Source organism: Papio anubis, chromosome 3, assembly GCF_008728515.1.
Source record: "Papio anubis isolate 15944 chromosome 3, Panubis1.0, whole genome shotgun sequence".
Lineage (NCBI taxonomy): Eukaryota > Metazoa > Chordata > Mammalia > Primates > Cercopithecidae > Papio > Papio anubis.
In genome coordinates this window covers 180272568-180285265 of record NC_044978.1, presented here as the reverse complement: position 1 = coordinate 180285265, position 12698 = coordinate 180272568, and the positions used below count along the sequence as shown (strand labels likewise).

Below are 12698 nucleotides of genomic sequence, written 5' to 3'. Positions count from 1 at the left end.
GTGATTGCAGCAACTTACAGTGTGCCTCCTATGCCCCTGGGTAAATGTTTACATAACCTGGGTAAATGCATTGGGTAAATGTTTCCCACAATCTAGGAAACAAAGAAAAATGCATGAAGTGATGCGAGGTTACGAGCAGTGCCCCCTAGAGAGACCTGACACCAGCGTGTTCAAATGTTTACGTTTGGGCTTTCTCTCAAGTGTGATGCACATATTTTTTTCATGTGTAGTTTATAGTTTGCCCCTTTACGTCACAGGCAGAGCATTGTGTCTGCCATTAAAATGATCTATAAACAGCACTTTTAATGACTGCATGATACTCCATTTTGTGGACGGGCCATATTCCACTGAGCTGCTTCCCTACTGGGAAACCATCAGCATTCTCAACATAACTGGCAGATGGTCCTGAACGTTTCTAGACACAGATCTCTGGCTCTCTGGTTATTTCCTTGACATAAACTCCTAAGAAGGGAAATTGCCCCATCGCAACATTTCGAAAGCTCTTGTTACCTATTGTTAAATTGCGATCCTGAAAGTTTACATTAGTTCCTTCCCCACCAGCAGGAGTAGAGAGCACTTATTTTGTTTTACATATGCCAATATTGAGAACGGTCTTTTAAAAATATTTGCTGATCAGAGATTTATAAATAACAGGCAATTTTTGCTTCCTATTGCGTTTACTGTCTTCTTTGAGAAAAGATAGTAGAGACATTTTGATATTTTTAAACGAAGGATGTGAGACACATTCAAATATACATCTAGTATATATGATTGTAGATATTTGTATGGCCTGGAGAAATATGCAGAAGGAAACACCAACCTTGCCAATATTTGTTATTAGGTAGAATTAGGTTTGCTTGTGAGTAACAGAAACAGGAAAAAACTTTATTAGAGAGCTCTAAGAAGCCACACAGGACAATTCCACTAGCATCTCACTGGCTAGATTTTAGAAGCACTGACCACATGTAGTTGCAAAGGAAGCTGGGAAATGCAGTCTTTTAGCTGGAAAGCAATGTACTAGCCAAAGTCTGCGGTTTGTTGAACTCAGACGAAGGGGCAGAATGGATATGAGAGGAATCCAGGACTTTCAACAATACCTCCTTGAGGAATGAGGAAATGGTCAGGGAAGGGAGGACTGGAGAGGCAAGCAGGTAGAAAGGGTATCTACGCATATACATAGTATTGTTAATTATGTACGTAGTATTGTCTATTATGTTGTATTATAAGGTAAATAAATGTATTCTTCCATTAGTTGTAGTGAATGCATTTTAAATAAGTAATTTTGGAAAAGTTTAAAAGCATTTTTAATAGACATAACGGGAAATTTCTCCATAGATGCTTATATAAACTTCATGAAACAGTCTAATGAACCAACACCTTCATCAAATTCTTTTAGCACTTTGAATGTATCAGCTCACTGCCTGCTGAACTCTGGGGTTCCTGATGAGACATCTGTTGATAATCATATTGATTATTGCTTATATGTAACAAGTCATTTTTCTCTTGCTACTTTCAATATTCTCTCTTAAGAGTTTCGATTTTTGGCCAGGCATGGTGGATCATGGCTGTAATCCCAGCACTTTGGGAGGCCAAGGCAGGTAGATCATTTGTGGTCAGGAGTTCTAGACCAGCATAGCCAATATGGTGAAACCCTGTCTCTATTAAAAATATAAAATTAGCTGGGTGTGGTGGCAGACACCTGTAATCCCAATTACTCAGGAGGCTGAGGTAGGATAATTGCTTGAACCCAGAAGGTGGAGGTTGCAGTGAGCTGAGATTGTACCACTGAACTCTACCCTGGGCAACAGAGGGAGATTCTGTCTCAAAAAAAAAAAAAAAAAAAAAAAAAAAAAGAGTTTCTGTCTTTTGACAATTTGGTTATGTGTCTTGGTGTGGATCTCTTTGTGTTTATCCTTCGTAGAGTTTGAATTTTTAGATATTTATATTCATGTTTTTCATCAATATAAATTGATGGGGGAGTTTTGGGCCATTATTTCTTCAAATAGTCTCTCTGCCTTTATCTCTCTTCTGTTCCTTTTGGGACTCCCACAATCATATGTTGGCCTGCTTGCTGATGTCCAAAAGCTCCCATAGACTGTGTTCACTTTCAATCCTTATTCTTTCTGCTCCTCAGTTTGATGATTTTAATTGTCTTATCTTTAAGTTCTCAGATTCCTTCTTCTGCCTTTCAATTCTGCTTTCAAATCTCTCTAGTATTCTTTTCAATTATTCTTTTTAGCTCCAGAATTTCTTTTGGTTCCTTTTTATTTTTTCTATCTCTTTATTGCTATTTCCATTTTGTCCATACATCATTTTCTTGTTTTTCCCTGTTTTTCCCTTCAGTTCTTTGAGCCTCTGTAAGACACTCATATTAAAGTCTTTGTCTAGTAGATCTGCCATCTGGTCTTTCTCAGGGAAGGTTTCTGTTTATTTTTTTTTTCCTTTGAATGAATCATACTTTCCTGTTTCTTTGTATGCCTCGTAACTTTTTTAGGTCAAAAACTGGACAGTTGAGTCTAATGTCCAATTAGATTGGACAATAATATGGTAACTCTGGAAATTAGCTTGTCCCCTTTCCATAGAGCTTGCCATGTTTTGTTCTTATTTCTGATAGTTGTAGGCTATCTCTTTACCAAGGATCAGCCACACATGTAAGCTTAACATCTTCCTAGGCCTTTTCTGAGCCTCTGCTTTTCCCTGGGCATGCCTGGTGATTTTCTAAATTCTCCCATATATACAGTTGCTTTTGAACGTCTGGCTCCCAAAAGGGAAAAGGGGGAAAAATAAAAGAGAGTAAAACAGGCTGTGACCCTTTAAATCTCCTGGAAGCTGTTTCAACTCATGGTGGTTGCAACAGTGGCTGCCTGTCTGGGTATCTGCACGTCTGTCATCAGAAGCAGTCAGTAGTCAGAGCACAGATCCTCAGTATTTGGAAGACAAGGTCCTTATAGCACCCCTGCGCCCTCCAGCTCCTTCAAGCTCTGTGCCTGCTGCTCTAGGCATACATGCACATTTACCTGCCATGAGGCTGGAGGAGTGGGGGATGGGAAGCCTCTACCAGGCTAAGAGCTGACATTATCCGAATTGACTTTGATATGCCATCCATGCCTTGCCCTGGAAAATGCAGGCTCTAAAATACACTTGAGAATTCCAAAGCAATTACACTGGATGGGTTCTGCCAGTGCCACTGCTGTCTAGGTGGGAAGATGGATTCCTGGGGCGTCCTGCTCTGCCATCTTACCTGATGTCACTTCTTTCTTTATTCATATGGTTTAGAAATTTTATTTTACTTTAAATACATTTATGGCAAATACAGGAATATTTCACTTTAAATTTGCTTTTACCCATTGTTATGAATGCCTTTATATAATTGATAGTTATTTGGATTTTTCTTCTCTTTTGTCTGTTTATAGCTTTGGCCTATTGTTTACCTCTGTTAGGGAAACTGAATATTTTTTTTTAAATGATGACAAATAAATAAGCAAAGGATATTGACAAATATAAAAATGGCCCACCCTTTACAGTTTTCATAGACAGGTAAATTAAAACAGCAGGATGGTATCATTTATACCCTTTAACATAGAAGGAAAATAGAAAACAATGGCAAAGCTATGTTGAAGCTGATCTGTTCCAACTTTGTTGGTGACAGCAGCCCAGCTTGCCCAAGCAACTAAGCTATACAAATATTTATATCCTTTGTTCTGAAGTTCTTCTTAGACTTTAACTTGAGAAAATTAAAAAGAAGTACCTGTGGGCACACATAGATTCATTGCAGCACTGTTTATAATGATAAAAAAATGGAAACAACCCAAATCTCCAAGCAACAAGAATCTGGCTTAGCTCAACGAAGTACAGTCTCCTCAATAGAAAGCTTCACAGTCATGTAAAGTAGATATCACACATCATTCAAGAAACAGTCTCATGTGAGACCTTCACAGTCTATAGTGTCCTGTGAAAGCAGACTGGAGACCCAGGACTGCTTGTAATTCAGCTACATAAAAGCCCTTTTGCATATGGCTGAGGAATGCGGGGAGACCAAGAATTGGTGGGGGAGACATCGGGTGGATGGGGTGAGAGGTTTGCAGGTGAGCCCCCTGCTCCAATGTCTATGATTTTCATAATGTTAATTAAGCAATTAAAAATATAAAAAGAAAAAAAAAGAGGGGGGTCGAGTCTGTGGGAAGAGGAAATAGGCAAGTTACAAATTCACCATAAAACAACAACATCTGATGAGGAAATTCAATTAGCTACTTCTACAAATTGTTGATGGGAAACACTGGGCGGGCTGCTGTCCTGACCTGGGTGGAGAAGAAGCAGGCTGGCTGGCTGGGCAAAGGTCTCAGCTACATGAGATGTGGTCTTGAAGACCCCGGAAGGCCCTGGGGGCCCCGTTCTCCTGACAGCAGCCCAGCTTGCCCACTTCTTGATGAGGAAGTGACCATCATCTTCAACTGCTGGTCACTGGATCCTGTGTATGGACCCCTGAGGGAGGACATTGACAGTCACAGCACGTGCCACCTGCCCTGGATGAGTCCCTGGTCTTCCCTTGAAACTTAATGACATGAGGCTGGGTGTGTTTCTGTCACTGCTGTGAGAGCCTCTTGATTCTTTTCAATGACCTCCAATTTCCGTAGAAATGGGGGAAGAAGAAAATCAGGGTAAAATGCACACTGTTAAGGGTCCACAGCAGGAGACACAACCTGCTGCTTCCTGCAGATCTCACTGACATCACATCTGCAGGTCTAGGGAGCAGAGGTCCAGGGAGCCATCGCTCAAGGTCACAGAGGTCATAACTTACAGCCATAGGCTCCTGAGAGCACCCTTGGCAGCAGGCTGACTCCTGGCCCAGCCACCCCAGCCTCCAATGCTAGAGGGGAGCAGAGAGGGTCCCTGTATGGGCCTAATTCTGGGCTGTGCACTTTCCTCTCCCCAACACCAGGACAAAGAGCCCAGGACACAGGAGCTTCTAATGCTGTAGCCCTCAAAAGTCAAGGGAAGGCTTCTCAGATGCTGAAAAGGGACAGACACCTAGTGCCTTTGCCTGAAATGAAACCATTAGCTTTTAATTTACATACTCAGCCAAGCCTGGCGTTCAGTCTATTAAACTCACTCCTTTTTTCCCTTTCTTTATTTTCCTTTTTTTTTTTTTTCTTGTTTTTTAAAGAGAAGTTTTTAAAAGCCCTCCTAGACTTTTCCCATTTCTGGCTCAGGAGAGGTCTGAGGGTGCCCAGCGCAGAAGCTCCTGTGGCCAAGCACTTTACAACAAGCCACAGCCTGGGCTTGGGGGGCCCAGAGCCGCTGGCCCCTCCCACTCCACTCTCACTCTCTACCCCAGGGTCTTAGCTCCTGCTCTGCCCTCCTCCCGAATGACTTTCTCCCTTGCTGTCCTCAGAGCTGCCTTAGAGCTTCGGATAAAGAGTCCCTCCCACTCCCAGCCCCAGAGGGGCCTCCATCGCTGCCTGGCCTAAATCAGTCACACACATGAGCACGCCCACACACACAAACACGTGAGCATACACACACACACGCACATACACATTCATACACACGCCCTCCATCACTCTCTGTCTCTCCCTCTTGTTCCCTTCTTAGCACAAACCACAACCTGCAATTATTTTATGCATTTGTCTGTCTACGGGATCTCCTGCCTGTTCCCTGTCTGCAAAGCCCACGGGAGCAGGATCCTGGGGCTTCTGATTCACAGCACGGCCTCCTAGCACACATCCTGGTTTATATTTGGTGCTCAGTAAATACATGTGGAGGAAGGGAAGGTTCATCTGCTTCTCAGCTATGCATGTGGGACAGAGATCTTCAGAAGGTGTCATCCGAATGTCCTCAGGAGGGAGGTGTGGCATGAGGCTGGGCTGGCTCACCTGGACCTCAGTTTGAGATCTGCCTTTGTTTCTAACTAGCTGTGTGATCTCAGACAGGTTACTGCCTCTCTGAACTTCCATCACCTCCTCTGGTAGGTGGGAATAGTATATTAACAGCAGGGAGAGAGGCCCCAAGGCAGGGGCAGGGGCAGAGTTGGGAAGTCCCCAGCTCCCCTGGTCCCCCTTCTTTGCCTTCCGAAGCAAGGGAAAGGCAATAGCATTAACTGAGCACCTACTGTATGCCAGGCAGCATACTAGGTGGCTGGAATGCAGAGGTGAGTACAGCAGAGATCATCTCCACCCCAGCAATGTCAGAGGAGAGCAGGAGATAGACACTGGATGGAGGCGTCCCTGGCACCCTGGGCACCAGCAAGGAGAAGAGTGGGATGGGACCAGAAGACAGACGCCTGGGCTCGCCTGGGGGGCCATTAGCAAGCAATATTTCTTCTGAAATACCACATGTGCAAGAGTTCCGGGGAAAGATGAACCAGGCAGAGGGAAGAAGCTGGCAGAGGCCTAGGATGAAGCTGGGCACAGCTGAGTCTGGAAGGGCTGGGTGGGCTGGAATGGAGTGTGTGAGGGGCGAGTGGCTGGAGGAAGTGTGGCCATACTGTTCTTGTCCATCCTGACCTGGAACCACCAAGCACCTGTGTGTGAGTCCTGTTGCCCCACAAGTCAGGATAGGCTTAGGGCCTGGCCACGGGGCCAGGCAGAGTGGGGAGCACCTTACCTTTGGCAATGCATACTTCGGCAGCTTCATCAGGACAAATTCATTGCGGCGATAAGAGACATAGTATTTTGTCCGGTTTGCTGATGTTACCTAAGAGGGGGAAGAAACACAGTTTTGAGAAGCTTGATTCCCTCTCCAGCCAGAGTCTCATGAATGGAAAACTACATATTATATTCAGCAAGTGAAAATGCCCCTTTACTTTGCTTGTACCTGTTCTGCTTGAAATGAGCAGACTCCTATTCATCCTTCAAAGCCCCACATTAACACCCCTCCTCTGGGAAGTCGTCCTCTGCTTCCTTCAGTCAGAACTAACTTCTTTCCCCATGCTCGCTCTCTCTTTGCCTTGTTTCTCTGCATCCAACTTATGGAACAAGGTGGAAAAAGTTCCGATGGAGACGGAGACAGGCCAAAGATGAGCTCATCGCCAAAGGTGACCACTGAACTTCGAGGCATGACAAACAAAGCTGGCACCATCCTGAGTGCTTTTCCCGGGCAGCTCATTTGATCCCATAACAATCAACCCCATTAACTGTGGCTATGGACATCTGTTCCCAGAGACAGAAAGGCCCTTCAGGACAGGACTGTGGCAGGTCTCTGATCACAGAGGCCACGGATCCTCACTGCCACAGAACTGGAGGTGCAGCCTCCTGAGCCACCAGCAGCGCCACCTTGTTGGTGGTGAGGTGGGGCTGGAAGGGCTGTGGTTTCTTGCATCCCAGCACAGGCTCCCGGATCCTCTGAGAAGCAGGGTGGGAGGAGGGAGGAAGGGAGAGGGCAGGAGAGGCCGGGGCTGGGGGAGGGAGAGCTTTCCTCTGCAGTTGTTGAGAAAGATGGAAACCAGGGTAGAAACTGGATGGAGACAGAGCCCCCCCGCCTTCTCCTGCCCCTCACAAACAATGTCGCGAGCACCAACCCCAGACAAGCTCACTGTGACCTTGTGCAGAAAGAGACCACCTGAGACCACTCCACGATCAGGTCCGAACACAGACCAGACGTGAATGTCGTTCAAACTTCCAAGATGCCCAGTCACCCACCCTGGCTGAGACGAGCGAGGGCTGCTGCTTTACAGCCCGGCTCCTGCCTCCCCTGAGGCTCCCGCCCCCCCTAGTCTCGTGCCTCCCCTGAGTCATCCCCTCCCTCTAGAGAAGACTGAGACGTCCAATCCTAGCAGGACCTCATGTCCTCACATCCCCCAATCCAGAGTCACGCCCGGCTTCCTTGCAGCCCCCACAAATCACCTCCTGCAGCCCACACCTGACAATCAGGCCCTTCTAACCCCTCGGAGACGCTCAGGTTCCCCAGGGCATGTATTCCCCCTTGCTGCACTGAGTGATAACCCAGCCTGCTCCTCCATAGGTGAGCTCCGGGGGTCTTAGGCTGCAGGGCTTTGACAGGCCAGCCGGTCTAATGTTTAGAAACCACTCAACATGGGAGATGGTCGCCCAGAGAGCTGACGCTGTCCTTGCTCTAGTACTTAGTGAACATCCACAGAAATGTAATGCTAGGTGCTGGGAAAGCAGGTGGTGGGTTCAGACCTAGAAGCCAGCTTCAGCTTGCCTGAATCAGGTGTAGGGACAAAAGGAGTAAATGGTACGGAATGACACAGTGGGGCCTGCGCTGTGACGGAGGAAGGCACAGGGCTGGGGGTCCTCAGAGGAGGCACCAGTGAGCCTGAAGTGGAGGCAGAAGACTTCCTGGAGGAGGAAGTGCATGATTGAGTCTTCGAGAAGGAGCAGGAATCAGCCCGCGGAGAAGCGAGGCACAGCACAGGGAACAGTGCGAGCAAACGCACAGACTGAGGATCAAAAGCCAGGGGCTGGGCTCAGCAGAGAGCAGTGGAGACTAGGCAGGGCTGAAGGTCAGTGCTGGTAGCGGCAGAAGCCTCTTGTCTCGCCTGCTTTAACAGTGGGGGCTGGGATGCCCATGCCTGCTCTGGCACCTAAGTCCATGGTGGCCCTTGGCACAGAGCGTAGAGTGGGGAGCTGGGGTGATCAAGTGTGGCTGAGACAGGGCAAGGAGGCGGCTGGGGAGCACGCCACAAATCACCTCCTGCAGCCCACACCTGACAATCAGGCCCTTCTAACCCCTCTGAGATGCTCAGGTTCCCCAGGGCATGTGTTCCCCCTTGCTGCACTGAGTGACAACCCAGCCTGCTCCTCCATGGGTGGAGGGCCTTCTGGGGAGAGGGCACCCAGCAGCTGCCCTCAAGGGGCTTTCTTTGCGGAAACTTTGGACTTGTTTTGCAGGATCCCAGAGGGCAGAACGGACCCAGTGGATGGGAGTTCGATGAAGCAGATTCTGTCTCAGGGCCAGAAGAAACAGGCCAGTGACTGGGGCTACTCAGCAGAGGGCTAGGCTGTTTCAGGGATGCTGAGTTCCGCATCCATGAAGGTGAAGAAAAGCTGGATGGATTGGTTGTGTGCTAGAGTTTCTGAATTAGCTGGGACCACGTGGCTGCTGAGGGTGGGCCCACTTGTGACCTGAGGGCACAGGCAGCAGGGTCCTGGTCACAGGGCTGTGGACAGCCGGTGCCTGGCGGCCAAGAGCCGGGACCAGAAGCAGTCCTGGTCAGTTCCAAAGTCGCTGATAAAGCCAAATGGGGCTAAATGGGCTTAGGTTTGGGGACCCCGAGTGGCTGGGAGGTTCATGGTGGCCAGAAGGGAGGTGGAGCCTCCGTGTCCCTGAGCCCCAGTGCTGGGTTTGCGGGGGCTTCTGTGGATGCCTGTAGCCACAGCTACGGTCAGAAACCGTGACCTGCAAAGTAGCACTCGAAAGAGAAATACCCGTTTTATTGCCTCTTTTCTGAGCGATTCCATTTTGGCAGCGGGCGGCTCATCCGCCACGTCGCCTATTGCCAATTTCCCAAAGTTCCGGAAGCAACCTTACCTTAAAGAAGATGTAATCGTCCTGCACGGTCAGAGACCCATGGTCAATGGGGCCTGCGAACGGGGCTGCCAGCAGCTTCTCGGAGCAGTTGTGGATCGGGCAGGTGACGTACTGAAAACCTACAGGAGAGAGGCGCCGGCCCAGGCAGTCAGACTCCAGCCGGAGCCAGAGACAGCCCAAGACATGTGCTGGGCTCCATCCTCCTCCAGTACCACTGCGGTGCGGCTTCGTGGGTTGAATTCTAAAGGCCACGGCGATGACACCTGCGGCCGAGGGTGTCATCCCGGACTGTGGGCCACCTGCACTCTGACATGAGCTCCTTCAACCCTCAGGAAGGTGTTCGTGCTACTCTGGAGCCTGCCATCCCCTGCAGGAGGGGACAGCACAGCTGACGGTGGGCACCTCACCACGCCCAGACATGCACGGCCCCCACACCCTCCCGGTCTCTCACACCTGAGCAGGGGTGAGGGCAGGTGGGGCTCAAGGGTTCTTTTCCCCAAAAATTTAAGCACATGCTTCTACCCTTTTCCACATGTTTATGGTTGAGCAACACTGAATGCATGCTTTGCCAGGGAGCTGCTGATTTTAAGTCCTTCTGTTTCCCCAGGGCAAATTTATGTGGAGGGGCTGGAGCCTGGAGGCCTCAGGAAGCTCTGGGTTCCAGCTTGTGAGCCAGGAGCAAGATTTATCCAAAGGGACCAAGGGAAGGGCACCTCCTCCTCCTCCTCTCTGTCTTCCTCCCCCTCCTCCTCTACCTCTTCCTCCTCCTCCTGACTCTGGCCCTGGGTGATCGGCAGCATGGAGAATGGTTAAGGGAAGGGGTTTAGGAACCAGAAAGGCCTACCCCTAAGCTCAGCCTCAGGTTTCTGCACTGAACAATGGGGTAGGCCTACCTGTTTGGGCTGTTCCAAGGAGGCGAAGGCAGTGTACACAGAGGGTACGTGGGCAGCAGCACCAGGCCACTGCCAAGCCCTCCTGAGCCACGACTCATGCCCCTCGAACTGCCTGGTGTGCCCCAGCCAACACTGAACTTCCTGTACAGCCGGAGATGCATGAAAATGATCAGCCCAGGGCATGCCTGCTGATAAATTACTCACTCACTCACTCATTCACCTGCTCACCTACTTATCTACCTCGCTTACCTCCATTTTACTCACTCACTCATTCACCTACTCACTCACTCATTCACTCACTCATTCACCCACTCACTCACTCATTCACCTGCTCACTCACTCACTCACTCATTCACCCGCTCACTCACTCACTCATTCACCCGCTTACCATTCACTCACCTACCCCATTTTACCCACTCACTTCATTCATCTACTCCATTCACTCACTCATTCACTTACTCATTCACCTTGCTCACTCACTATGATTTTATGACGTGATGATGATGATGATATTGATGACATTTCCATTGATGATGATGCCGACGATTACGACGATGATGACGATGAGCGATGATGATGACGATTCATATTTACGACGATGAGCGATGATGACGATGAGCGATGATTTGATGAGCGATGATGATCGACGAAGTGATGATCAGACGATAGAGCGATGATGACGATGAGCCATTTTACGATTTCATTTATGATGATGATTACGACGATGATGACGACGCGACGCATTTATCTATTTACTGCATCACGACGCATTTATTTTATCGGGTTTGACGATTTACATTTATTTTACTGGATGATGACGCATTGATGATGATTTACTGATGATGATGACGATGATCGATGAGCGATGACGACGAGCGATGATGATGGTGAGCGATGATGATGACGATGATGACGATATCTGATACGATGACGATGACCTTTGATTATTTATTTATTCCATTTATTTTACCATGACGATGATGACCTCGACGATTTCTTTACATTTACTTATTCCATTTAATGACGATCTTTGTTTAATTTATCTAATTTGTTTTACTCTCTGCATTTATCTACTTTGTTTACTGACGACGACTTTACCCATCTACACTCACTCATTCACTCCGCTTCACTCATTCACCTACCTGGCCACTCATCCACCTACTCACTCACCATCTACTCACCTTTCCATTCACCCACTCACTCATTCACCCACTACCTGATTCACCTGCTACCTACCTATTCATTCACGACTACCTATTCACTTGCTTAACTCACTCGCTTTGTTTCATCACTCATTCACTCACTCATTCAATCACTCTTCACCATTTATTTCAACTCCATTCATCCACCGCATTCACTCACTCCATCTTCAACTACCACTTCCATTCACCTGCCTACCCATTCACCCACTCACCATTCACCTACTCCAGTCACTCACCTTATTCACCTGCCTACTCACTCCATTCACCTGCCTACCTATCCACTCCACTCCACTCCACCTTCCATTCACTCACTCATTCACCCGCTCACTCATTCACCTACTCACTCACTCATTCACTCACTCATTCATCTGCTCCACCATTCACCTTCGCCTTCACTCACCATTCATCTCGCCTACCTATCTCATTCACCTGCTCACTACCTATCTCACCGCTACCTACCGCTTGCCCATCACCTACCTTATTCAATCACCCTTCACTCATTTACTTTCAACTCATTCACTCACCTACCCATTCACTCACACTCACCATTCACCTACCTCACCACCTACCTTATTCACCTACTCTTTCACTACTCACTATTCAACCATCAGTCCAATCACTCGTTCATCACTCACCATTCACTCAATCATTCCTCACTCACTCACCTATTCACTCACTCACTCCTCCCTTCACTCATTCACTCACCTATTCTTTCATTCATTCCCTCACTCACTCATTCATCCATCCCACCATGGTCAGGCTCTCAGTGTTCCAGGCCTAGAGCCAACACAACAAACTAGGGCCACCTCACAGGCTGATGGGTTGTGTGCTGGGTATAGTAGCCCTGATGATAGTGCTTGCCAATTTCTGTGGTATAAACACTCCCACATGGGCATGCAAGAGCCACCTGGATGAAATTGGTGAACATGGAGTTGAAAAGAGCTGTGAACAGTGGGTGCTTATGATCCAGGGCCAGCAGAAGCTCTGGAAAGGGCAGACAGCTAACCCTGACAATGTGGTGTGATGCGGGCAGTGAGTCTTTCTCTCTGTAGCACATGTTATTTTGCAACATTTTGCCCAGTGGGCTACTCAGGGGCAACCCTGGCATCTGGTT

General features: G+C 48.1%; 1 protein-coding gene across 1 annotated transcript in view; it reads right to left on the bottom strand.

Annotated features, from left to right (window-relative positions):
• The window catches only part of SORCS2 (sortilin related VPS10 domain containing receptor 2), a 549615-nt gene that overhangs the window by 66547 nt on the left and 470370 nt on the right, over nucleotides 1-12698 (bottom strand). Inside the window, exons 7-8 of the mRNA XM_031664830.1 lie at nucleotides 9490-9608; nucleotides 6604-6693 (exon numbers count right to left, since the gene is read on the bottom strand). Coding sequence (XP_031520690.1) covers nucleotides 6604-6693; nucleotides 9490-9608 — 209 coding nt within the window. The remainder of the gene's footprint in view (nucleotides 1-6603; nucleotides 6694-9489; nucleotides 9609-12698) is intronic.